General features: G+C 53.8%; 1 protein-coding gene across 11 annotated transcripts in view; it reads left to right on the top strand.

The window, feature by feature from the left end:
- Positions 1-27666, top strand: part of NTM (neurotrimin) — a 943285-nt gene that overhangs the window by 831731 nt on the left and 83888 nt on the right. For all 11 annotated transcript variants that reach the window (XM_073657491.1, XM_073657489.1, XM_073657487.1 and 8 more), the window contains exon 4: positions 11913-12038. In XM_073657491.1, the coding sequence (XP_073513592.1) occupies positions 11913-12038 (126 nt within the window). The remainder of the gene's footprint in view (positions 1-11912; positions 12039-27666) is intronic.

Genomic DNA, 27666 nt, shown 5'->3' with positions numbered 1-27666 from the left:
CTCTGGTTGAGGTGCTGGTCGTGTGGCTTCTTCTCTCTGGTTGAGGTGCTGGTCGTGTGGCTGCTTCTCTCTGGTTGAGGTGCTGGTCGTGTGGCTGCTTCTCTCCGGTTGAGGTGCTGGTCTTGTGGCTGCTTCTCTCTGGTTGAGGTGCTGGTCATGTGGCTACTTCTCTCTGATTGAGGTGCTGGTCATGTGGCTACTTCTCTCTGGTTGAGGCGCTGGTCGTGTGGCTGCTTCTCTCTCTGGTTGAGGTGCTGGTCGTGTGGCTGCTTCTCTCTGGTTGAGGTGCTGGTCGTACAGCTGTATTTGTAATAAGTTAACCATTCCCGATATGTTCCTGGTGACATGTCAGCTGCTCTGACCCATGGTTTCCTGTGGTTGTTGCTCTTGTTTTTGGTGACCCTGATGTTGGGGTAGTGTCAGTCGCTTCCGGGGCTTTGTTGACTGGCAGTATTAGTGCCATATTGTTGGATTTTCTAGATCTCTGTGAAAACATGAAGAGTATTGAGGTTTCCTGTGTAAATGAGCAGAGCGTAGATTTGGCTGCGGCTCTGCATCAATGTCAGTCCCGTAGCCTTTATAATTACTCCAGCTGTTTCTGTTTCATCTTCTGCCTCTCCTGTCAATAAAGCCTCGGAGCAGATGGTTTGCTATTGATTATCTCAGCTGCACTGCTCGCCAGTGACGGCACCACTGGATGAGACACCTGATGGCGGTGGTGGTAGCATCTGAAGGTGACCTAGTCTCGTGTTTGCAGCCTCATAGGTGGGCTCATAATAGTAACTCTGTCCTGGATGGATTCATCTCTTGAGCCGTGGTCACCCTGGCTTTTGAATGTCAGTGACTTTTGCGTACAATGGCGGCATGTTTGAAGGGTATGTTTTCAGTTGTTTGTAAGATCTTTGACCCATTGAGAGCTCAGTGATATCCATGGGACAGACGGATGCCATACCTGCAGGTGCCAGAGATAACACTGTAGTTGTCTGTGCCCTTGCGGACCCCATGTATTATGGCTCTCGTCACTATTTACGTCACTCTTGACAAGGGTTGAACCTTTTGAGCAGGTTTTGCCTGTGGAGTGAGCCGCTATTGAGCCATGCTCCATCCCCACTGTACCAGATAGGGAAAAGACTGAATACCGCTCACACAGGATAGAAAGCGCAGGAATTACTGCAGATCCGACCTCGCCACATTCAATGGTTATTTAAGTGAATTTTACAAATTTTCACTGCATAGTCGCAGTACCGCACGCTCTCCCGTTCTTCACTGTGTAGTGGCAGTCCCGCACGCTCTCCCGTTCTTCACAGTGTAGTTGCAGTCCCGCATGCTCTCCCGTTCTTCACAGTGTAGTGGCCGTCCCGCACGCTCTCCCGTTCTTCACTGTGTAGTGGCAGTCCCTCACGCTCTCCCGTTCTTCACTGTGTAGTGGCAGTCCCGCACGCTCTCCCGTTCTTCACTGTGTAGTGGCAGTCCCGTGTGCTCTCCCGTTCTTCACTGTGTAGTGGCAGTCCCATGTGCTCTCCCGTTCTTCACTGTGTAGTTGTAGTCCCGCACGCTCTCCCGTTCTTCACTGTGTAGTTGAGGTCCCGCACGCTCTCCCGTTCTTCACTGTGTAGTCGCAGTCCCGCACGCTCTCCTGTTCTTCACTGTGTAGTTGCGCACGCTCTCCTGTTCTTCACTGTGTAGTTGCGCACGCTCTCCTGTTCTTCACTGTGTAGTTGCGCACGCTCTCCCGTTCTTCACTGTGTAGTTGCGCACGCTCTCCCGTTCTTCACTGTGCAGTCGCAGTCCCGCTTGCGCTCCCGTTCTTCACTGTGTAGTTGCAGTCCCGCACGTGCTCCCGTTCTTCACTGTGTAGTTGCTCACGCTCTCCCGTTCTTCACTGTGTAGTTGCGCACGCTCTCCCGTTCTTCACTGTGTAGTTGCGCACGCTCTCCCGTTCTTCACTGTGTAGTTGCGCACGCTCTCCCGTTCTTCACTGTGCAGTCGCAGTCCCACTTGCGCTCCCGTTCTTCACTGTGTAGTTGCAGTCCCGCACGTGCTCCCGTTCTTCACTGTGTAGTTGCTCACGCTCTCCCGTTCTTCACTGTGTAGTTGCTCACGCTCTCCCGTTCTTCACTGTGTAGTTGCGCACGCTCTCCCGTTCTTCACTGTGTAGTTGCGCACGCTCTCCCGTTCTTCACTGTGCAGTCGCAGTCCCGCTTGCGCTCCCGTTCTTCACTGTGTGCGCTCTCCCGTTCTTCACTGTGTAGTTGCGCACTCTCTCCCGTTCTTCACTGTGTAGTCGCAGTCCCGCACGCTCTCCCGTTCTTCACTGTGTAGTTGCGCATTCTCTCCCCTTCTTCACTGTGTAGTGGCAGTCGCATGTGCTCTCCCTTTCTTCACTGTGTAGTTGTAGTCCCGCACGCTCTCCCGTTCTTCACTGTGTAGTTGCAGTCCCGCACGCTCTCCCGTTCTTCACTGTGTAGTTGCAGTCCCGCACGCTCTCCCGTTCTTCACTGTGTAGTGGCAGTCCTGCGTGCTCTCCCGATCTTCACTGTGTAGTTGCGCACGCTCTCCCGTTCTTCACTGTGTAGTTGCAGTCCCGCACGCGCTCCCGTTCTTCAATGTGTAGTGGCAGTCCTGCGTGCTCTCCCGTTCTTCACTGTGTAGTTGCAGTCCCGCACGCTCTCCCTTTCTTCACTGTGTAGTGGCAGTCCCGCGTGCTCTCCTCTTCACTGTGTAGTCGCAGTCCCGCTTGCGCTCCCATTCTTCACTGTGTAGTTGCGCACGCTCTCCCGTTCTTCACTGTGTAGTTGCGCACGCTCTCCCGTTCTTCACTGTGTAGTTGCTCACTCTCTCCCGATCTTCACTCTGTAGTTGCGCATGCTCTCCCGTTCTTCACTGTGTAGTCGCAGTCCCGCACGCTCTCCCATTCTTCACTGTGTAGTCGCAGTCCCGCACGCTCTCCCATTCTTCACTGTGTAGTCGCAGTCCCGCACTCTCTCCCGTTCTTCACTGTGTAGTTGCGCATTCTCTCCCCTTCTTCACTGTGTAGTGGCAGTCCCATGTGCTCTCCCGTTCTTCACTGTGTAGTGGCAGTCCCGCACGCGCTCCCGTTCTTCACTGTGTAGTTGTAGTCCCGCACGCTCTCCCGTTCTTCACTGTGTAGTCGCAGTCCCACACGCTCTCCCGTTCTTCACTGTGTAGTTGCGCACGCTCTCCCGTTCTTCACTGTGTAGTTGCGCACGCTCTCCCGTTCTTCACTGTGCAGTCGCAGTCCCGCTTGCGCTCCCGTTCTTCACTGTGCAGTCGCAGTCCCGCTTGCTCTCACGTTCTTCACTGTGTAGTTGCGCACGCTCTCCCATTCTTCACTGTGTAGTTGCGCACGCTCTCCCGTTCTTCACTGTGTAGTTGCGCACGCTCTCCCGTTCTTCACTGTGTAGTTGCGCACGCTCTCCCGTTCTTCACTGTGTAGTGGCAGTCCCGCACGCTCTCCCGTTCTTCACAGTGTAGTGGCAGTCCCGCACGCTCTCCCGTTCTTCACAGTGTAGTGGCAGTCCCGCACGCTCTCCCGTTCTTCACTGTGTAGTGGCAGTCCCTCACGCTCTCCCGTTCTTCACTGTGTAGTGGCAGTCCCGCACGCTCTCCCGTTCTTCACTGTGTAGTGGCAGTCCCGTGTGCTCTCCCGTTCTTCACTGTGTAGTGGCAGTCCCATGTGCTCTCCCGTTCTTCACTGTGTAGTTGTAGTCCCGCACGCTCTCCCGTTCTTCACTGTGTAGTCGCAGTCCCACACGCTCTCCCGTTCTTCACTGTGTAGTTGCGCACGCTCTCCCGTTCTTCACTGTGTAGTTGCGCACGCTCTCCCGTTCTTCACTGTGTAGTTGCGCACGCTCTCCCGTTCTTCACTGTGCAGTCGCAGTCCCGCTTGCGCTCCCGTTCTTCACTGTGCAGTCGCAGTCCCGCTTGCTCTCCCGTTCTTCACTGTGTAGTTGCGCACGCTCTCCCGTTCTTCACTGTGTAGTTGCGCACGCTCTCCCGTTCTTCACTGTGTAGTTGCGCACGCTCTCCCGTTCTTCACTGTGTAGTTGCGCACGCTCTCCCGTTCTTCACTGTGTAGTTGCGCACGCTCTCCCGTTCTTCACTGTGTAGTGGCAGTCCCGCACGCTGTCCCGTTCTTCACAGTGTAGTGGCAGTCCCGCACGCTCTCCCGTTCTTCACAGTGTAGTGGCAGTCCCTCACGCTCTCCCGTTCTTCACTGTGTAGTGGCAGTCCCGCACGCTCTCCCGTTCTTCACTGTGTAGTGGCAGTCCCGTGTGCTCTCCCGTTCTTCACTGTGTAGTGGCAGTCCCATGTGCTCTCCCGTTCTTCACTGTGTAGTTGTAGTCCCGCACGCTCTCCCGTTCTTCACTGTGTAGTTGAGGTCCCGCACGCTCTCCCGTTCTTCACTGTGTAGTCGCAGTCCCGCACGCTCTCCTGTTCTTCACTGTGTAGTTGCGCACGCTCTCCTGTTCTTCACTGTGTAGTTGCGCACGCTCTCCTGTTCTTCACTGTGTAGTTGCGCACGCTCTCCCGTTCTTCACTGTGTAGTTGCGCACGCTCTCCCGTTCTTCACTGTGTAGTTGCGCACGCTCTCCCGTTCTTCACTGTGCAGTCGCAGTCCCGCTTGCGCTCCCGTTCTTCACTGTGTAGTTGCAGTCCCGCACGTGCTCCCGTTCTTCACTGTGTAGTTGCTCACGCTCTCCCGTTCTTCACTGTGTAGTTGCGCACGCTCTCCCGTTCTTCACTGTGTAGTTGCGCACGCTCTCCCGTTCTTCACTGTGTAGTTGCGCACGCTCTCCCGTTCTTCACTGTGTAGTTGCGCACGCTCTCCCGTTCTTCACTGTGCAGTCGCAGTCCCACTTGCGCTCCCGTTCTTCACTGTGTAGTTGCAGTCCCGCACGTGCTCCCGTTCTTCACTGTGTAGTTGCTCACGCTCTCCCGTTCTTCACTGTGTAGTTGCTCACGCTCTCCCGTTCTTCACTGTGTAGTTGCGCACGCTCTCCCGTTCTTCACTGTGCAGTCGCAGTCCCGCTTGCGCTCCCGTTTTTCGCTGTGTGCGCTCTCCCGTTCTTCACTGTGTAGTTGCGCACTCTCTCCCGTTCTTCACTGTGTAGTCGCAGTCCCGCACGCTCTCCCGTTCTTCACTGTGTAGTTGCGCATTCTCTCCCCTTCTTCACTGTGTAGTGGCAGTCGCATGTGCTCTCCCTTTCTTCACTGTGTAGTTGTAGTCCCGCACGCTCTCCCGTTCTTCACTGTGTAGTTGCAGTCCCGCACGCTCTCCCGTTCTTCACTGTGTAGTTGCAGTCCCGCACGCTCTCCCGTTCTTCACTGTGTAGTGGCAGTCCTGCGTGCTCTCCCGTTCTTCACTGTGTAGTTGCGCACGCTCTCCCGTTCTTCACTGTGTAGTTGCGCACGCTCTCCCGTTCTTCACTGTGCAGTCGCAGTCCCGCTTGCGCTCCCGTTCTTCACTGTGCAGTCGCAGTCCCGCTTGCTCTCACGTTCTTCACTGTGTAGTTGCGCACGCTCTCCCATTCTTCACTGTGTAGTTGCGCACGCTCTCCCGTTCTTCACTGTGTAGTTGCGCACGCTCTCCCGTTCTTCACTGTGTAGTTGCGCACGCTCTCCCGTTCTTCACTGTGTAGTGGCAGTCCCGCACGCTCTCCCGTTCTTCACAGTGTAGTGGCAGTCCCGCACGCTCTCCCGTTCTTCACAGTGTAGTGGCAGTCCCGCACGCTCTCCCGTTCTTCACTGTGTAGTGGCAGTCCCTCACGCTCTCCCGTTCTTCACTGTGTAGTGGCAGTCCCGCACGCTCTCCCGTTCTTCACTGTGTAGTGGCAGTCCCGTGTGCTCTCCCGTTCTTCACTGTGTAGTGGCAGTCCCATGTGCTCTCCCGTTCTTCACTGTGTAGTTGTAGTCCCGCACGCTCTCCCGTTCTTCACTGTGTAGTCGCAGTCCCACACGCTCTCCCGTTCTTCACTGTGTAGTTGCGCACGCTCTCCCGTTCTTCACTGTGTAGTTGCGCACGCTCTCCCGTTCTTCACTGTGTAGTTGCGCACGCTCTCCCGTTCTTCACTGTGCAGTCGCAGTCCCGCTTGCGCTCCCGTTCTTCACTGTGCAGTCGCAGTCCCGCTTGCTCTCCCGTTCTTCACTGTGTAGTTGCGCACGCTCTCCCGTTCTTCACTGTGTAGTTGCGCACGCTCTCCCGTTCTTCACTGTGTAGTTGCGCACGCTCTCCCGTTCTTCACTGTGTAGTTGCGCACGCTCTCCCGTTCTTCACTGTGTAGTTGCGCACGCTCTCCCGTTCTTCACTGTGTAGTGGCAGTCCCGCACGCTGTCCCGTTCTTCACAGTGTAGTGGCAGTCCCGCACGCTCTCCCGTTCTTCACAGTGTAGTGGCAGTCCCTCACGCTCTCCCGTTCTTCACTGTGTAGTGGCAGTCCCGCACGCTCTCCCGTTCTTCACTGTGTAGTGGCAGTCCCGTGTGCTCTCCCGTTCTTCACTGTGTAGTGGCAGTCCCATGTGCTCTCCCGTTCTTCACTGTGTAGTTGTAGTCCCGCACGCTCTCCCGTTCTTCACTGTGTAGTTGAGGTCCCGCACGCTCTCCCGTTCTTCACTGTGTAGTCGCAGTCCCGCACGCTCTCCTGTTCTTCACTGTGTAGTTGCGCACGCTCTCCTGTTCTTCACTGTGTAGTTGCGCACGCTCTCCTGTTCTTCACTGTGTAGTTGCGCACGCTCTCCCGTTCTTCACTGTGTAGTTGCGCACGCTCTCCCGTTCTTCACTGTGTAGTTGCGCACGCTCTCCCGTTCTTCACTGTGTAGTTGCGCACGCTCTCCCGTTCTTCACTGTGCAGTCGCAGTCCCGCTTGCGCTCCCGTTCTTCACTGTGTAGTTGCAGTCCCGCACGTGCTCCCGTTCTTCACTGTGTAGTTGCTCACGCTCTCCCGTTCTTCACTGTGTAGTTGCGCACGCTCTCCCGTTCTTCACTGTGTAGTTGCGCACGCTCTCCCGTTCTTCACTGTGTAGTTGCGCACGCTCTCCCGTTCTTCACTGTGTAGTTGCGCACGCTCTCCCGTTCTTCACTGTGCAGTCGCAGTCCCACTTGCGCTCCCGTTCTTCACTGTGTAGTTGCAGTCCCGCACGTGCTCCCGTTCTTCACTGTGTAGTTGCTCACGCTCTCCCGTTCTTCACTGTGTAGTTGCTCACGCTCTCCCGTTCTTCACTGTGTAGTTGCGCACGCTCTCCCGTTCTTCACTGTGCAGTCGCAGTCCCGCTTGCGCTCCCGTTTTTCGCTGTGTGCGCTCTCCCGTTCTTCACTGTGTAGTTGCGCACTCTCTCCCGTTCTTCACTGTGTAGTCGCAGTCCCGCACGCTCTCCCGTTCTTCACTGTGTAGTTGCGCATTCTCTCCCCTTCTTCACTGTGTAGTGGCAGTCGCATGTGCTCTCCCTTTCTTCACTGTGTAGTTGTAGTCCCGCACGCTCTCCCGTTCTTCACTGTGTAGTTGCAGTCCCGCACGCTCTCCCGTTCTTCACTGTGTAGTTGCAGTCCCGCACGCTCTCCCGTTCTTCACTGTGTAGTGGCAGTCCTGCGTGCTCTCCCGATCTTCACTGTGTAGTTGCGCACGCTCTCCCGTTCTTCACTGTGTAGTTGCAGTCCCGCACGCGCTCCCGTTCTTCAATGTGTAGTGGCAGTCCTGCGTGCTCTCCCGTTCTTCACTGTGTAGTTGCAGTCCCGCACGCTCTCCCTTTCTTCACTGTGTAGTGGCAGTCCCGCGTGCTCTCCTCTTCACTGTGTAGTCGCAGTCCCGCTTGCGCTCCCATTCTTCACTGTGTAGTTGCGCACGCTCTCCCGTTCTTCACGGTGTAGTTGCGCACGCTCTCCCGTTCTTCACTGTGTAGTTGCTCACTCTCTCCCGATCTTCACTCTGTAGTTGCGCATGCTCTCCCGTTCTTCACTGTGTAGTCGCAGTCCCGCACGCTCTCCCATTCTTCACTGTGTAGTCGCAGTCCCGCACGCTCTCCCATTCTTCACTGTGTAGTGGCAGTCCCATGTGCTCTCCCGTTCTTCACTGTGTAGTGGCAGTCCCGCACGCGCTCCCGTTCTTCACTGTGTAGTTGTAGTCCCGCACGCTCTCCCGTTCTTCACTGTGTAGTCGCAGTCCCACACGCTCTCCCGTTCTTCACTGTGTAGTCCCACACGCTCTCCCGTTCTTCACTGTGTAGTCCCACACGCTCTCCCGTTCTTCACTGTGTAGTTGCGCACGCTCTCCCGTTCTTCACTGTGCAGTCGCAGTCCCGCTTGCGCTCCCGTTCTTCACTGTGCAGTCGCAGTCCCGCTTGCTCTCACGTTCTTCACTGTGTAGTTGCGCACGCTCTCCCATTCTTCACTGTGTAGTTGCGCACGCTCTCCCGTTCTTCACTGTGTAGTTGCGCACGCTCTCCCGTTCTTCACTGTGTAGTTGCGCACGCTCTCCCGTTCTTCACTGTGCAGTCGCAGTCCCGCTTGCGCTCCCGTTCTTCACTGTGCAGTTGCAGTCCCTCTTGCGCTCCCGTTCTTCACTGTGTACGCTCTCCCGTTCTTCACTGTGTAGTTGCGCACGCTCTCCCATTCTTCACTGTGTAGTTGCGCACGCTCTCCCGTTCTTCACTGTGTAGTCGCAGTCCCGCACGCTCTCCCATTCTTCACTGTGTAGTTATGCACTCTCTCCTGTTCTTCACTGTGTAGTGGCAGTCCCGCACGCTCTCCCGTTCTTCACTGTCTAGTGGCAGTCCCGCATGCTCTCCCGTTCTTCACTGTGTAGTTACGCACGCTCTCACGTTATTCACTGTGTAGTGGCAGTCCCGCACGCTCTCCCGTTCTTCACTGTGTAGTAGTAGTCCCGCACGCTCTCCCGTTCTTCACTGTGTAGTGGCAGTCCCGCACGCTCTCCCGTTCTTTACTGTGTAGTTGCACACGCTCTCCCGTTCTTCACAGTGTAGTGGCAGTCCCGCGCGCTCTCCCGTTCTTCACTGTGTAGTGGCAGTCCCGCACGCTCTCCCGTTCTTCACTGTGTAGTGGCAGTCCCGCACGCTCTCCCGTTCTTCACTGTGTAGTGGCAGTCCCGCACGCTCTCCCGTTCTTCACTGTGTAGTGGCAGTCCCGCACGCTCTCCCGTTCTTTACTGTGTAGTTGCACACGCTCTCCCGTTCTTCACAGTGTAGTGGCAGTCCCGCATTCTCTCCCGTTTCTGTCTGCTTGGTTTTTTGGCTAAGGTCACGTGTAGTATTGCTGTAGTGCAGCATGTTCCCTGTGAGGGACCAGGGCTGTGGAGTCTGAGTCGGTGTCCATTTTGATGGAGCCGGAATTGGAGTCGGTATAAAATGGACCGACTCAATCTCCTAAAATATATAATAAATTGGGTGCAGTCGTTCAATGCAGTTTGTGGGGAATATTTTTCCATAAGAATTTGGGAAAGTTATGAAATGTCCTATTCCTTATCTCAGGGTCTGGACTTTTAGCGGAGATGAATCTGTGCTACAGTAAATTCATCACTTACACATGAGCCGCGTATGAGGGGGCCGTGGAGCCGCATATGAAGGAGTCGGAACCGTGTATGAGGGAGCCGCAGGCTTGGCTTACCGACCCAACAGCCCTGAAAGGGCCCCTGGATCAGAGTCAGGAGTCGGCCCGGTTGTCTGCACACTTGCACGCACTTCACTGTCCCTTTTGCGCACATTGACCTGTTTTGTCTTTTCGATGAGGAATACTGTGTAGTTTTTGTGGTTTGGGGCTGATGCCTGTGACTTCTTCATGGTGCCCATCTCTAATCCGTGCAGGAGCTGCTGACGGTGAGGCCATCTCTGCAGTCACCTTTCTCCTTGGCTGCATCCTTGTACTTATTTAGTAACTCTTCTGTAATATTTGGTGCTCCATTGACCGTTACGGGTCAGGGTACTGGTCAGGGTACTGGTCAGGGTACTGGTCAGGGTACTGGTCAGGGTACTGGTCAGGGTACTGGTCAGGTTAGTGGTCATTTTGCTCTGCTCATGTGTAGGTCATCGTACGGCACTTGTGCAGGTCACTCAAGGCTCTGGTGCTTGGACCATTACTGGCCATGAGCAGCCGTCCTTTTGCCCCGCTTTACTGCTTGCCGCGGTCTCGGGAGAGGACTTCTATATTAAACCTTGTGGTTGGGATGGTGAAGCGTGAATGGGGTTAATGCTAGACTGGCTGCGCGGTGACTGAAAGTTCTTCTCATTTTCTGCTGATCTGAGCGCTTCTGAATCCACATGGGAAACCAGCCGCCCATAAAAAGATAACCCAGAACATCCTGCCGAAGTGCTGACTGCAGCTGATCCCGACTCCCCCGTCACCTTCACCCTCCTCTCCCGTCATCCGCTCCTCTGGGAGCCAGCACAGAACAGCGCTGTGTGCGACTCTCGCCACCTGCCGGGGGCTGCTGTGACCTCAGATGGGCAGGAGCCGGGTCTGTGCCAGTCACAAGGGGCAGAACGTCTGTGGACACCTTCCCGTGGCCTACAAACTGCAGACACTGATTTATTCCCCCCAGGAGACCTGCCATGAAGACCAACCTCCTCATTAAAAGTAGAGATGTGACCCCTAAACGTGAGCAAAGAAAGCCGCAGAAAGCCTACAAGAAGAATCAGCCGAGGAGAGGAGGCTGAGCCCGACCACCACTGAGCAAGACACAAAACTAAAAGATGCTCAGAGATGCGGCCGAGGTGAGGATGCTGAGCCCGACCACCACTGAGCAAGACACAGAAGTACAAGATGCTCAGAGACCCGGCCGAGGTGAGGAGGCTGAGCCCGACCACCACCGAGCAAGACACAAAACTAAAAGATGCTCAGAGACCCGGCCGAGGTGAGGAGGCTGAGCCCGACCACCACTGAGCAAGACACAGAAGTAAAAGCTGCTCAGAGACCCGGCCGAGGTGAGGAGGCTGAGCCCGACCACCACTGAGCAAGACACAAAAGTAAAAGCTGCTCAGAGACCCGGCCGAGGTGAGGAGGCTGAGCCCGACCACCACTGAGCAAGACACAAAAGTAAAAGCTGCTCAGAGACACGGCCGAGGTGAGGAGGCTGAGCCCGACCACCACCGAGCAAGACACAGAAGTAGAAACTTTCTTTTTCTGTGATCGCCCCAATATCTGACAATCTCCGGAGCTGCGGTCTCTGTAGACAATCTGGGATGTCTGAGTCGGAAAAGCTATTTTGTGGCCATTTTTCCTAAGGAGAACAAGCTGCTAATAATTCTGTACACCCTGAGAAATGGCGGGGGCACCCTGAGGCCACACTCCCTCAAGACAGAAGTGCACATCACCTGATCTGCTTCATCCAATCAGCATTCAGATTTATATAGGTGGAGTGTGGGGAATCTGCAGGAAGTGATGATCTGGAGACCTCCACACTGCGGAAGATTCTGCACGCCGTGCATTGTAATAAGCCTGCAAGTTATACTGTAATAATGTACAGTCTGCACCCCGTCCCTCCCGCGGAGGACGCACTCCGTCCCTCCCTTCCCCGTGCCGATTGCGCCCTCCCTTCCCCATGCCGATTGCGCCCCTCCCTTCCCCGTGCCGATTGCACCCCTCCCTTCCCCGTGCCGATTGCACCCCTCCCTTCCCCGTGCCGATTGCACCCCTCCCTTCCCCGTGCCGATTGCACCTCTCCTTCCCCGTGCCGGTTGCACCTCTCCCTCCTGCGGCGGCCGCACTCCTCCCTCCCTCCTGCGGCGGCCGCACTCCTCCCTCCCTCCTGCGGCGGCCGCACTCCTCCCTCCCTCCCTCCTGCGGCGGCTGCACCCCGCCCCCCCGCGCGCGTTTTTACACTTTCCTGCTATCTTTATTCCTGGCTCTCTTTCTCGCTCTCATGCAGTCTGTTTTTTTTCTTGCAGTTCCATCTACAATAGTGGAGATCTCATCGAATATTGTGGTCAATGAAGGAAACAATGTCAGTCTGAGCTGCATCGCCACAGGGAGGCCAGAGCCAGTGGTGAACTGGAGATACCTGTCACCTAAAGGTAAGTGACTCCGCACCGCGTACGCGGGCAGCGTGGCAGAAGCGTGGCCGCCCTGACTGTACAGCTAGTAATGGCGATCATGTGTGACTGTAGCGTGCGCACATTGACCTGTCTGCTCTTTATACCATTGAGGTTTGATACAATTTGATGTATTTGTTTTGAAGTAATTTAATACAGAATGAATTTAGAGCCCACCAGCGACACCCCGCGCTTTTTGGTGCCCAGTTCTGACCTAGTGTTGTACTTGGCAATAAACCTATACCTACTACCTCCAAGGTATTGAATCGTTTTCTATCAAGCAGCGCAGACAATTTATCCTGTACCCCTCTAGAATTCAGATGGAGCCGGCTCCTGATGGCTCGGCTGAGACAGGGGGGTCTAGAGGCGGCTCCTGATGGCTCGGCTGAGACAGGGGGGTCTAGAGGCGGCTCCTGATGGCTCGGCTGAGACAGGGGGGTCTAGAGGCGGCTCCTGATGGCTCGGCTGAGACAGGGGGGTCTAGAGGCGGCTCCTGATGGCTCGGCTGAGACAGGGGGGTCTAGAGGCGGCTCCTGATGGCTCGGCTGAGACAGGGGGGTCTAGAGGCGGCTCCTGATGGCTTGGCTGAGACAGGGGGGTCTAGAGGCGGCTCCTGATGGCTCGGCTGAGACAGGGGGGTCTAGAGGCGGCGCCTGATGGCTCAGCTGAGACAGGGGGGTCTAGAGGCGGCGCCTGATGGCTCAGCTGAGACAGGGGGGTCTAGAGGCGGCGCCTGATGGCTGGCTGAGACAGGGGGGTCTAGAGGCGGCTCCTGATGGCTCGGCTAAGACAGGGGGGTCTAGAGGGGGCTCCTGACACCTGATGGCTCGGCTGAGACAGGGGGGTCTAGAGGCGGCTCCTGGCACCTGATGGCTCGGCTGAGACAGGGGGGTCTAGAGGCGGCTCCTGATGGCTCGGCTGAGACAGGGGGGTCTAGAGGCGGCTCCTGATAGCTCGGCTGAGACAGGGGGGTCTAGAGGGGGCTCCTGGCACCTGATGGCTCGGCTGAGACAGGGGGGTCTAGAGGGGGCTCCTGGCACCTGATGGCTCGGCTGAGACAGGGGGGTCTAGAGGCGGCTCCTGATGGCTCGGCTGAGACAGGGGGGTCTAGAGGCGGCTCCTGATGGCTCGGCTGAGACAGGGGGGGTCTAGAGGCGGCTCCTGGCACCTGATGGCTCGGCTGAGACAGGGGGGTCTAGAGGGGGCTCCGGGCTCCTGATGGCTCGGCTGAGACGGGGTCTAGAGGGGGCTCCTGGCACCTGATGGCTCGGCTGAGACAGGGGGGTCTAAAGGGGGCTCCGGGCTCCTGATGGCTCGGCTGAGACAGGGGGGTCTAGAGGCGGCTCCTGGCACCTGATGGCTCGGCTGAGACAGGGGGGTCTAGAGGGGGCTCCTGGCACCTGATGGCTCGGCTGAGACGGGGTCTAGAGGGGGCTCCTGGCACCTGATAGCTCGGCTGAGACAGGGGGGTCTAGAGGCGGCTCCTGGCACCTGATAGCTCGGCTGAGACAGGGGGGTCTAGAGGCGGCTCCTGGCACCTGATGGCTCGGCTGAGACATATGGGGGTCTAGATGCAGCTCCTGGCACCTGATGGCTCGGCTGAGACATATGGGGGTCTAGAGGCAGCTCCCGGCACCTGATGGCTCGGCTGAGACATATGGGGGTCTAGAGGCAGCTCCTGGCTCCTGATGGCTCGGCTGAGACGGGAGTCTAGAGGCGGCACCTGATGGCTCGGCTGAGACAGGGGGGTCTAGAGGCGGCTCCTGGCACCTGATGGCTCGGCTGAGACATATGGGGGTCTAGATGCAGCTCCTGGCACCTGATGGCTCGGCTGAGACATATGGGGGTCTAGAGGCAGCTCCCGGCACCTGATGGCTCGGCTGAGACATATGGGGGTCTAGAGGCAGCTCCTGGCTCCTGATGGCTCGGCTGAGACGTGAGTCTAGAGGCGGCACCTGATGGCTCGGCTGAGACAGTGGTGTCTAGAGGCGGCTCCTGATGGCTCGGCTGAGACAGGGGGGTCTAGAGGCGGCTCCTGGCACCTGATGGCTCGGCTGAGACATATGGGGGTCTAGAGGCAGCTCCCGGCACCTGATGGCTCGGCTGAGACAGGGGGGTCTAGAGGCGGCTCCTGATGGCTCGGCTGAGACGGGGGGGTCTAGAGGCGGCTCCTGGCACCTGATGGCTCGCTCGGCTGAGACATATGGGGGTCTAGAGGCAGCTCCTGGCTCCTGATGGCTCGGCTGAGACGGGAGTCTAGAGGCGGCACCTGATGGCTCGGCTGAGACAGGGGGGTCTAGAGGCGGCTCCTGGCACCTGATGGCTCGGCTGAGACAGGGGGGTCTAGAGGCGGCTCCTGGCACCTGATGGCTCGACTGAGACCAACTGGTTGGTGATTAATGTCACGCTAGGTATTGGGAGAACTCAGAGCATAACGACGGGGAAAGGGGAGGGAGCCCAGCAACAAGGGAAAGGGAGAGTGGAGACCCTTAAACAGATCTGACACACCCTGACTCCTGTATAGACCCTAAATAGGTTCTGCACCTATTGCCGAGCAGGAAACCTGGCCCTAGCTGACCCGAAGGTTAGGCCCTAGGAAGGGAGCGGGAGGGGAGAGCACTGAGTCAGCCCCACTACAAACTAAAGTACACAAGGGGGAAACAAACAGGGGATACACTAAGCTCCAAGATGACACCGGAGAAATCACGGCAACAATCCATGAAGGAGCTCCAAAGTATTTCTAGCCGACTACTAGAATCCCCGGCCTGAATAGGTATAACACGCTATCACCAGCAACTCTCTGAGGATCTGTGTGTATTTAAGGACACAGCAGGGAAGTGCTGATTAACAGCAGAAAGGTGAGGATTAGTTTTGATCAAGCATGTTCTATTAACCCGTTCGGCGACCATGCTCAGGTGCTCGCCGAGTTTTTTGGCGTGCTTGGCATATCTTTTAATGTCGTCGTGCCTGCAAGTGTCACGGCTGTTTAACAGCTGTGTCACATGCAGAGATTGTATCTAGTGAGGATACCTCAGGGTCCTAAAGGGAAAGGGATAATCCCCAAGCAAGGTGAGGATCACCGCTGGGTCCTAAAGAGAGAGGAATTATAAAAGGATCAGGGAGATGTTTGTAAGGCCAAACACAGCGACCTTCAAAAAGCCGGACACTGTATGACTGTCTGTCAACCCTGACACACCCGTGACAGTACCACCCCTTGTAAATATACAGCATGTATGCAGAAATCCCCCCACCCCTTGCGAATATACAGCATGTATGCAGAAATCCACCCACCCCTTGCGAATATACAGCATGTATGCAGAAATCCCCCCACCCTTTACAACAGTATGTACACAGAAATCCTCCCACCACCTGTGGATCTAATGCTGGATCTAGCAGTCTATATGAGGATCTAGCTTTGGATGTAGTATTTTTCTTGTGGATCTTGTTCTGGATCTAGGTTTCTGGATCTAGTTGTATACTCATGAATCCAGTTCTGGATCTACTTACAGGTTTACTTGTCTGATTTGTGGATCTAGTTCTGAATCTAGTTGTCTGTTTGTGGATCTAATACTGGATCTAGTTTTTTACGAGCGGAACTTGTTCTGGATCAAATTTTCTACCTGTGCATCTAGTTCTGGATCCTTTTCTAGCTGTCTTTTTACAGATCTAGTTCTGGATCTAGTTGTCTACTTGCAGATATAATTTGTTATCTAATTGTCTACATCTTGATCTACGTCTGGATCTACTTGTCTACTTGTGGATCTATTTCTGGATCTAGTTGTCTACTTATGTGTAAAGATCTGAGATTGTGGGTTTTAATAATCACCTGTGCATGTCAATGATGCATCAATATTTTATTCCTCACATCCATGGTTAATACAGCAATTCCAGGTAAATGGCCGAAATACAATTGTCTCAATCCACATGATCCCTCTCCCGGAACAGTAGATCCAGTATAGTCTGTAATCACAGTCCCCGATCCTCCAGACCACAGGTAAAACAATGGAGGCAAAAGTATCCAGTAGCAACAATCAAAAGATCCCACAACTGTAGCATGTTTATCCAGTCCAGTCGGTAACTGATCTCCAACACTCCATATTCAATGCATCCATCCATCCTTCCAGGTCCTCAGTCTCCAATCCTATCCCTTCGATGACATTCCACCCACTCCGCACTAAACATGTGGCTTCTTTTCTCCTTCATTGGGATCAGCCCCCTGAATGGGCAGAACTGCTCTCACCCTCCGCCCCAAAGCTAAGTGTGCATTGGTGGAGGTATTTTTCTCAGGTTGAACCCATCACCTGGGTCCGCATGTGAGATCCCCTGTGGTGACGGCTCCGCTGGATCTTCTTTCAACACTTACACAATGGGCCTAGTCACTGTTTGAACAATGGTTAGAGGCTCCTGAGATACTGATGAGATTACTGGAATTCTGGACACTTCACAAGTTACATTAGTGTACATAAACTGACGAGCAAGCAGAACATTAATAAAAAACAGCCGTTAATCTCTAATAAAACAATAATAATATCGACCGAAACGGAGCTCCGTGATGGAAAAGTTTTCATATTCTTTAGTAAGTGGGAAGCTCCTCACATTGTGGATCTACTTCTGGATCTAGTTGTCGACTTGCAGATCTACTTCTGGATCTAGTTGTGTACTTGTTTGTCTAATTCTGGATCTTGTTTGCTACTTCTTAATCAAGTTGACTACTTGCAGATCTAGTTCTGGATCTAGTTGTCTATTTGGAGATCTTTTTGTTAACTTGTGGATTTATTTTCGGATGAGTTGTCTACTTGTAGGTCTAGTTCTTGATCTCATTCTGGATCTAGTAGTGTACTTGCAGATCTAGTTCTGCATGTATTTCTCTACTTGCAGATCTAGTTCTGGATCTAGTTGTCTACTTGTAGATCTAGTTTTCTAGTTGTGGATGTAGTTTTGGATCTAGTTATGGGTCTTTGCGGATCTAGTTCTGGATCTAGTTTTCTAATTGTGCATCTGAAAGTAGTTGGCTACTTTTGGATCTAATTCTAAATCAGATTTTCTCCTTGTGGATCTAGTTCTGTATCTAGTTCTGGTTCTAGTTTTCTACTTGTGGATCTTGTTCTGGATCTAGCTGTCTGCTCGTGGACTTGGCTCTGGGTTTGGTTTTCAAGTTGTGGATCTAGTTTTGGATCTAGTTTTCTACTTGTGGATTAGGTTCTGCATCTAGTTTTATACTTCTACTTCTAGATCTAGTTTTCTACTTGTGGATCTTGTTCTGGATGTAGTTTTGTTCTTGCGGATTTAGTTCTGCATTTAGTTGTGTTCTTGTGGATCTAGTTCTGGGTTTAGTCATGTACTTGTGGATCTAGTTTTCTGTTTGTTGATGTAGTTCTGGATACCCCACTTTAAAACGACAGAGAAACGCGCGTTGGGGTGATCGGTGGCAGGCGAACTTCCGTTTCACTCACATGGGTAAGCTACTTAAGAATTTTCTTTCCTCTTTACCATGCAATATTTTCAGCTATATGGCAATTCATTGCTGAGAGCTTATCCCTAATAATTCACTTGCACCTTATTATATGTGGTTCGCTTTTGCTGTAGTTTATATTGCACTGGTACGATCCCGTGCTCTAAATATCTGGGAACCATATACATTTACATAATTACTACATAGGTTTTCCCATGTCTGAATATTCAGCATAATTAGGGCAATGCCCTGACCTTCTGTTGATGCTTGGCCATCCCTTTGATGCTATTTTGCATATATTCTGCAATATTTCTAGATTTCTACTTGTGGATCTAGTTCTGGTTCTAGATTTCTACTCGTGGCTCTAGTTCTGCTTCTAGATTTCTACTTATGGATCTAGTTCTAGATTTCCACTTGTGGGTCTAGTTCTGGTTCTAGATTTCTACTTGTGGATCTAGTTCTGGTTCTAGATTTCTACTTGTGGATCTAGTTCTGGTTCTAGATTTTTACTTGTGGATCTAGCTAGGCATCTACTTTTCTACTTGTGGATGTAGTTTTCGATCTAGCTGTCTACGTGTGGATCTAGTTCTGGATCTAGTTCTCTACTTGTGAATCTAAATCTGGTTGGCTAATTGGGGATCTATTTCTTTATAGAATTTTCTACTTGTGGATCTATTTGTGGATTTAGCTTGATCTGCAAGTAGAAAACTAAATCCACAAATAGATCCACAAGTAGAAAATTCTGGATCTAATTCTGAATCTAGTTGGCGACCTGCAGATCTGGTTCTGGTTCTAGTTTTTTTTTTACTTATGGATCTAGTCTGGATCTTGTTCTGCACTTAGTTGTCCACTTGTGGATCTAGTTCTGGAGAAAGTTTTCTACTTGTGGGTGTAGTTTTGGATTTAGTTGTCTATTTCTAGATCTAGTTGTCTAATTATAGATATGCTTCTTGATCTACCGGTAGTTATCTAGTTGTTTACTTGCAGAGCTAGTTCAGGATCCAGTTTTCTATTTGCTGATCTAATTTTTAATCTAGTTGTCCACTTGCATTTCTGGTTCTAGTTGTTTACTTCTGGATCTAGTTCTGGATCTAGTTTTCTACTTGCGGATTTAGCCCTGGATCTTGTTCTGGATGAAGTTGTCTACTGTCATCGCTAGTGTCTGGGCTTCCTTCCTCTCTTCCCTTTGTGTTGCACTAAGTCCCACACCCGGCGTGACATTTACTTGCTGATCTAGTTCTGGATCGGGTTATTAGCATTTAGACATTTTTTCTTGGCTGCTGCTGCTTGTAGTAATTTAGATGTATTTTGTGACTTTTCTTCGTCCTATCTTTACGGTGTCTGAGTCTAACACAACACATTGGGTGCACGTTGTGGACTCCGTTTTTTGGGCGCAGTATTTTTAGCTGGTCTCTTTACACATCTAGACACCGTGGACTCTCTTGGGTTATTGCATTTTGTAGAGCGGTGAACTTGCACAATCCGGGTTTGCAGCTGGCTGTGAATAACGGGACTAGACATGATAGCTTTGACCTTGGGGGCTGACTGTGCAGGGTTTACGTTGGGTGTGGACCCCACTAAGTTAAGTATACCCCTCTCCTGGAGGGGCACCATAGACTGCAGGGATTATTTAGTATTTTGGATCCATCGCATTATGTAGTCTGTGTCCAGCCCTGCAGCTTCCGCTCCCTGAGGGGCCATGTTTTTTCCTATGTCTCCTGGAATGCCAGGGCAGAAATAGTAGACCAATATGTCCACAGGTAGAGGATATGCCAGTCCTGATTTTGGTGCCAAGTAACGATGCCGTTATTGGCTGTCTCTCTCATCTTACATATAAAAAACAAAGTAGCACTCTGCAACGCTAAGTGTGCGAACATGAAATATATGAAATATGATTAGCATTACTGCTCTAGAAAATAGAAATAACTGAGAAATCTTCGCGCATAAATTGGCCAATTCATGTATACCTGGGAGCCATGGTAAGGCGACTCTCATTACCAGGACCCTATCAATGTGAATACCGACAGAAGTCTGCTTGTGTATGGGAAAGCCACAACCTGCTGCAATTAAAACCACTTGTGGCCTAGAGACTGAGCGCTCAGTCAGAGCTTATATATAGAAACAGAAAAGGCCCCCTGACCAAGGGAAACCAAAACGCGCGTCGGGGCGGTCGCGCCACGTGTGTAGCCTCCGCTTTATATGTTCCCTGATACCTGCCTCTCCTCGGATCCCCTGGTATGTATACTAAGGGTTATGGTGACCATTCTTAAGATTGTGTGTGATATATTCCTGCATTGGAGGCAGAGATTAATTAGATTCTTCTATCATAGCCATTTAGCGTTGCGTTGTTAATATACTGCCAGGCATGTTTATATAGAGATCTACAATATTAATCTATTGATTACAATCTGTTACTTATTTATTTGTACTCAATGCCTGGTGGATCTATGGAAAATGTGTATATACTATTATATTTTGGCTGCTGCGTGGTGTGACCCTTTCGGTTCTTAACCATCTGCACTTTGCACTTTATCCCCCTGTGTACCTGTTAAGACTGTTTAATAAAATTTGGATAATTTTTGATTAAATACTCATGGCCTATTATTGTCATTCCTTCTGTTCTATAGAAACAGAAAAACCTGACACATCCAAAACAAGAAATAGGTGTGAACAGGTGCTGACTAGGAGCAGCTACCTCCATATACAACTAACAAATAGAGTAGCACTCTGTAACATGAACATGATATATATGAAATCTGAATAGCATTACTGTTCTAGAAAATAGAAATAACTGATCATCTTGTGCCGGTCGGTTTATTCCAACTCCTCGTACATGTGATGGCTCCAGGGGTGTAGGGTGCTTCTCCAGGTCTTCTGCCCTGTTACTCAGACCCTCTCAGGTGCTTCTCCAGGTCTCTCCGTTCCCTAGATGAAGCTGTCAGAATGGCGCTTGTTTTTCTGAGCGGTCAGCCGGGATGTTGGAGAGGTCTCTTCTGTCCCACTTGGATGTAGTAACGCGTCGGCAGATGGGAGCTGGTGGCGCCTGCGTCCTCAACTCTTTTGGAAAGTTGTCACTAGAAAATGTTGCCAGCCGTAAGAATTGGCAAATACTGCAGAAAGCAAGATGACAAGGGACCAGAGCGAAACCAGGAGGTCCGGGCGCCATTGTTGCATGGCTTTAATTACAGCACATGTGTGCACTGTCGCTGGAAAACCTATCCACATCAATTCCACAAAGTACTCGACATACAGCGGAAAGAAGAGACCTCCTGCAGCTGTGACACCTGTATACAGGACATAAGAGCCCGTCTACTCCACATAGGACTACGACCATGAATCTGGGCAGAATTTACCGCTCAACCTCAGGATACGACCCTCACACAAATGCCCGAGGAAAGGGGTGATGCCGGGGTCATGTGAGAAGTAGAAGTGGCCATGAGATCAGCCAATGCCCATCACCCCAGCCCTCTACGAGGATGGTGGCACCAGCTGCATGGTGGTCAGCACATGGCTGTCCAAAGACATCAGATGGACTCGCCCCACAATCATGATGTTTTCAGGGTTTTCTTAGTATTGCAGGTGATAGAATGAAAGGCTTCGGGAATTGCCACAGGTTCTCTCGCCTAAGGAAATCCTGAAAACGTGATCTGGTGGGAGTCTGTGAGGACAGGAGACGGGAGGCGTTGATCTGGTGTCTGTGGCTTTCAGACCCTCACAGCTACATTCTCCTTCATTATCGGTACAATGACTGCTGTTCCCATGTCTGATTTACAGGGATTGTACAATCAAGTGTCTGGTCAGTGCCCGGTACTATTGGTACTATTTGGAAAAAGTCAATAAAAGCAGCATTGGTTTGTGGAGCCGCGCGTGAGCTTAGTTCTTGGTGCAGAGCCGCAGGAGCTGATGTGAATGGACGGAGCCGGCGTCCAGGCTCATTACAGGATGACTTTCTACCTAAAAGTGTCTCTCCGGGGAGAGCGTTTAACAGCTCAAGTGCCTGCGCAGGAACGGCAGCCCGTCCTATATGGCTGCACCCTTCTTGGAGGTGTCAGAGCTGCTTCTGTCTTTCTGCAGGCAGTACTGAAGGGTGTGAATCCAGCAAGGAAAGCATGGCTGCTGCTCCCTCGGGCTTCCACCCAGGGAAATGTGCAGACATGAATATAAAATAGGCAGAATTTCTAGGTTAACCCATTCTGCAGGACAGAGAAGAGCCGACATAACTCAAAAATAATGTAACCAGATGTAGTGATGGTGTGGTGTAGATGTGGCAGCCTGGTGGTGGTGCGGTCACCGGTGGTGTGGTGTAGATGTGGCAGCCTGGTGGTGGTGCGGTCACCGGTGGTGTGGTGTAGATGTGGCAGCCTGGTGGTGGTGCGGTCACCGGCGGTGTGGTGTAGATGTGATAACCTGGTGGTGGTGCGGTCACCGGCGGTGTGGTGTAGATGTGGCAGTCTGGTGGTGGTGCGGTCACTTGCGGTGTGGTGTAGATGTGGCAGCCTGGTGGCGGTCTTGTGTAGATGTGGCAGCCTGGTGATGGTGCGGTCACCGGCGGTGTTGTGTAGATGTGGCAGCCTGGTGGTGGTGCGGTCACCGGCGGTGTGGTGTAGATGTGGCAGCCTGGTGGTGGTGCGGTCACTGGCGGTGTTGTGTAGATGTGGCAGCCTGGTGGTGGTGCGATCACCGGCGGTGTGGTGTAGATGTGGCAGCCTGGTGGTGGTGCGGTCACTGGCTTTGTGGTGTAGATGTGGCAACCTGGTGGTGGTGAGGTCACTGGCGGTGTGGTGTAGATGTGGCAGCCTGGTGGTGGTGAGGTCACTGGCTTTGTGGTGTAGATGTGGCAACCTGGTGGTGGTGAGGTCACTGGCGGTGTGGTGTAGATGTGGCAGCCTGGTGGTGGTGCAGTCACTGGCGGTGTGGTGTAGATGTGGCAGCCTGGTGGTGGTGCGGTCACCGGCGGTGTGGTGTAGATGTGGCAGCCTGGTGGTGGTGCGGTCACCGGCGGTGTGGTGTAGATGTGGCAGCCTGGTGGTTGTGCGTCACCGGCGGTGTGGTGTAGATGTGGCAGCCTGGTGGTGGTGCGTCACCAGCAATGTGGTGTAGATGTGACAGCCTGGTGGTGGTGTGGTGTAGATGTGGCAGCCTGGTGGTGGTGTGGTCACCGGCAATGTGGTGTAGATGTGGCAGCCTGGTGGTGGTGTGGTGTAGATGTGGCAGCCTGGTGGTGGTGTGGTGTAGATGTGGCAGCCTGGTGGTGGTGTGGTGTAGATGTGGCAGCCTGGTGGTGGTGTGGTGTAGATGTGGCAGCCTGGTGGTGGTGCGGTCACCGGCGGTGTGGTGTAGATGTGGCAGCCTGGTGGTGGTGCGTCACCGGCAATGTGGTGTAGATGTGACAGCCTGGTGGTGGTGTGGTGTAGATGTGGCAGCCTGGTGGTGGTGTGGTCACCGGCGGTGTGGTGTAGATGTGGCAGCCTGGTGGTGGTGCGGTCACCGGCGGTGTGGTGTAGATGTGGCAGCCTGGTGGTGGTGAGGTCACCGGCGGTGTGGTGTAGACGTGGCGGTCTGGTGGTGGTGCGGTCACCGGCGGTGTGGTGTAGATGTGGCAGCCTGGTGGTGGTGCGGTCACCGGCGGTGTGGTGTAGATGTGGCAGCCTGGTGGTGGTGCGGTCACCGGCGGTGTGGTGTAGATGTGGCAGCCTGGTGGTGGTGCGGTCACCGGCGGTGTGGTGTAGATGTGGCAGCCTGGTGGTGGTGCGGTCACCGGCGGTGTGGTGTAGATGTGGCAGCCTGGTGGTGGTGCGGTCACCGGCGGTGTGGTGTAGATGTGGCAGCCTGGTGGTGGTGCGGTCACCGGCGGTGTGGTGTAGATGTGGCAGCCTGGTGGTGGTGCGGTCACCGGCGGTGTGGTGTAGATGTGGCAGCCTGGTGGTGGTGCGGTCACCGGCGGTGTGGTGTAGATGTGGCAGCCTGGTGGTGGTGCGGTCACCGGCGGTGTGGTGTAGATGTGGCAGCCTGGTGGTGGTGCGGTCATCGGCGGTGTGGTGTAGATGTGGCAGCCTGGTGGTGGTGCGGTCACCGGCGGTGTGGTGTAGATGTGGCAGCCTGGTGGTGGTGCAGGTGGAGAATCCTGTGAAGACACGTGTCGCCATGGACACTCCTAGGAGTCCAGTAGACGCTGTGGCCTTGTACTGATGTCCATTCTTACTGTTTGGCCACTGAACATGTCGGTTTCCAGCCGCACTCTGTAAATGCCAGCAATGGCCGCTGCCCTGTGTGATGAGGCTGGAACGCTCCACTGTGGGCCGCGTCCTCTCATCATCCGAAGTGATTGTGCCCCACAACCCTCTGCAGACTGATGAGGCGGCTGACACTGGTCACATCATTGCCCTCCAATAAACCAGAGATTGTTTCCTGGAGCCGGACGCATGGATAGTCGATGACAGCAATGGCTGCTCTTCGGACTCCGTACCGGAGTTTGTTGCTGTTTGGGTGCTGGCATGAGATGTGGATGAGCTTTACGTGGCCCACTGGCCATATGTCACCCGGGGCTCGGGACATTGTGTCACGGTTCCACGTGTCTGGGATGCCGTTACTGACAGCTCGACCATCCAATCTTGTACAGGGGCGAGCTGGAGCGTTCAGTACTGTGATTGACAGCTCCACCATCCAATCTGGTACAGGGGCGTGCTGGAGCGGTCAGTGAGGTGATTGACAGCTCGACCATCCAATCTTATACAGGGGCGTGCAATAGCTCAGTGTGGTGATTGACAGCTCGACCATTCAATCTTGTACAGGGGCATGCTGGAGCTGTCAGTACTGTGATTGACAGCTTGACCATCCAATCTGGTACAGGGGTGTGCAATAGCCGCCAGTGAGGTGAGTGACAGCTCGACCATCCAATCTGGTACAGGGGCGTGCAATAGCCGCCAGTGAGGTGATTGACAGCTCGGCTGTCCAACCTGAGACTGGGAGGCACTGGCTATCTTCGGGTGTTCATTATCCCAGGTGAATGCCAGGCTACTTTACTGAGCTGTTTCCCCAGATCTCTGCCAGACATCAGCTAGTGTGTGCTTTGTTCTCTGTGCCTTGCTTCTGTTTATTGATCTTCTGTTGCCTGACCTTGGACCTTGTTCTGACCATCTGTCTGTTTAACCCCTTCTGCTCTGATCTGCTGTCCTTCTGGTATTCTGATCTACGGAACGTTACCTGACTACGCCTTTGCCTCTTCCCTGTTTATGACGTACCCTCTTGGCTTTGACTTCGGACTCCTTGACTATCCCGTCTCACGGCCTGGCCGTGAGAAGTGACTCAGCATCACCCATTGTACACTTGTGACTCCTCCACATTGTCCTTTACAGCATAAATCCTTCCCAACGTGTAAAATGTAATCAGTCAGGTAGTAAGATGCTGGAGACCATTAGAGGAGACAGTCAGCGGCGTTGAGACTGCTCTGAGATGCTGCTTGCATTGTGACATCCCCTTAATCCTCCGGCAGCCGCTCCACTGATTCAACTCTCCTGGAAGGGTTAATGGTGCTTACTGTTCAATTTTCATGGTTACAGGAGGCGATTGCTGGTCAGAGAGTTGCCATGGTTACTTGTCTCCTGGTACTACATTTTTAGTCCCAACGTGTTGTCATGGTTACCGTTGGCCAGTGTGACATTACTTCACGGGGTAACTAAAACTACGCAGGATTTGATGCTTTGCCGCACTCCGGCTGTGACCATCGGGCAGTAACTCACCTAAATATATGCCCCATTGTGGGTATGGCGGGCACATGAGGCTCCCACCAACAGGCGAGGACGGGCACGTATACCGTCAGCTGATGATAGGATGGGGGAAATCTGAGGATTAGGCCAGCTCAGCCCCGCTGTCCAGGCCATAGATGCCGCCTCGTGATTGGTGCTGGTTATTGGAGTGGTCCGTGTTCCGACCCCAGTGCCCCCAGTATATGGGTCTGTGGACGCTGCTCATCCGTAAACTCCAGGGTGCCTCATTACTGAGGGAGACTTAACCCCCCTTTCTCTGTGAGGTTGTGGCTAAGCTCTCCTCCCCCCAGGACACCAGGAGCGATACGAAGGTGTTATATCCCAAGACTGCATAACCGTCTTATTATATGGCTCCACCATGGCACCTGTGCAGATGGGGAATGGTGCGGGGCCTGTGGAGGTGGAGGGGGAGCCATGTTGGTGGAGGGCGTGAAGCCTGTGCAGTTGGTGGAGAGGAGGCACCAGTGGAGGGTGCGGGGCCCGTGCAGTCGGTGGAGGAGGAGGCATGTTGGTGGAGAGCGTGAAGCTTGTGCTATTGGTGGAGATGAGGCACCAGTGGAGGGCGCGGGGCCTGTGCAGTTGGTGGAGGGGGAGCCATGTTGGTGGAGAGCGTGAAGCCTGTGCTGTTGGTGGAGAGGAGGCACCAGTGGAGGGTTGCGGGGCCCGTGCAGTCGGTGGAGGAGCAGGCATGTTGGTGGAGAGCGTGAAGCCTGTGCTGTTGGTGGAGATGAGGCACCAGTGGAGGGCGCGGGGCCCGTGCAGTCGGTGGAGGAGGAGGCATGTTGGTGGAGAGCGTGAAGCTTGTGCTGTTGGTGGAGATGAGGCACTAGTGGAGGGCGCGGGGCCCGTGCAGTCGGTGGAGGAGGAGGCATGTTGGTGGAGAGCGTGAAGCTTGTGCTGTTGGTGGAGATGAGGCACCAGTGGAGGGCGCGGGGCCTGTGCAGTTGGTGGAGGGGGAGGCATGTTGGTGGAGGGCGTGAAGCCTGTGCTGTTGGTGGAGAGGAGGCACCAGTGGAGGGCGCGGGGCCTGTGCAGTTGGTGGGGGAGGAGGCATGTTGGTGGAGAGCGTGAAGCTTGTGCTGTTGGTGGAGATGAGGCACCAGTGGAGGGCGCGGGGCCCGTGCAGTCGGTGGAGGAGGAGGCATGTTGGTGGAGAGCGTGAAGCTTGTGCTGTTGGTGGAGATGAGGCACCAGTGGAGGGCGCGGGGCCTGTGCAGTTGGTGGAGGAGGAGGCATGTTGGTGGAGAGCATGAAGCTTGTGCTGTTGGTGGAGAGGAGGCACCAGTGGAGGGCGTGGGGCCTGTGCAGTCGGTGGGGGAGGAGGCATGTTGGTGGAGAGCGTGAAGCCTGTGCTGTTGGTGGAGATGAGGCACCAGTGGAGGGCGCGGGGCCCGTGCAGTCGGTGGAGGAGGAGGCATGTTGGTGGAGAGCGTGAAGCTTGTGCTGTTGGTGGAGATGAGGCACCAGTGGAGGGCGCGGGGCCTGTGCAGTTGGTGGAGGGGGAGGCATGTTGGTGGAGTTCGTGAAGCCTGTGCAGTTGGTGGAGAGGAGGCACCAGTGGAGGGCGCGGGGCCTGTGCAGTCGGTGGGGGAGGCATGTTGGTGGAGGGCGTGAAGCCTGTGTGGTTGGTGGAGAGGAGGCACCAGTGGAGGGCGCGGGGCCCATGCCGTCGGTGGAGGAGGAGGCATGTTGGTGGAGAGGGTGAAGCCTGTGCTGTTGGTGGAGAGGAGGCACCAGTGGAGGGCGCGGGGCCCATGCCGTCGGTGGAGGAGGAGGCATGTTGGTGGAGGGTCTGTACCAGTGAAGTGGCGGCATCGGTGCAGTCAGTGAAGGGCGCAAGGCCCGTGTAGTCGGTGGGTATTGGATGCTAATATTAACTTTCTGTTTATTGTACCTGTGAGGAGCTGGCCACAGACTGTTTCCAGCACGGGCACCAGTACTGTCAGTCTTATTGCTGTGTTTTATTACAGATTTGCTGGTTGTTTTATTAGAAATTTGCTTACTCATTAGTTTAAGGTGCAAAAATCTCTCCTGGAAAATGTTCAGCCTCAGGAATCAATGTTTCCATTCAGTGACCGTAAGCAGAGGAAGACATGCTGTTTGGATTTTATGTATACATGAGGACAGGCAGGAGATCGCTAAAGGTAAATGTAAAACAATCATTCCATTAATCTCGTTAGAATTTCAGGGGCCTCTAGCCATTGTTCTCCCAGCCACTAGTCCCACTGTGTGGATGGGGAGAGTAGACCCAGGGGTGCAGTCACGACAGGGAGTCTCACATGCAGTCCCAGGTGATGGGTTCCACCTGACAAAAATACCTCCACTAATTCAGTTAGCTTTGTGGGGGGGGGGGGGCGGGGGGGGTGAACACTTTTGCCCATTCAGGGGTCTA

This window comes from Phyllobates terribilis, unplaced genomic scaffold, assembly GCF_046119375.1.
Source record: "Phyllobates terribilis strain yellow unplaced genomic scaffold, ASM4611937v1 Scaffold_12__6_contigs__length_324123572, whole genome shotgun sequence".
NCBI lineage: Eukaryota > Metazoa > Chordata > Amphibia > Anura > Dendrobatidae > Phyllobates > Phyllobates terribilis.
The sequence above is the reverse complement of the archived record's forward strand: the minus strand, read 5'-3'. Positions and strand labels throughout refer to the sequence as shown.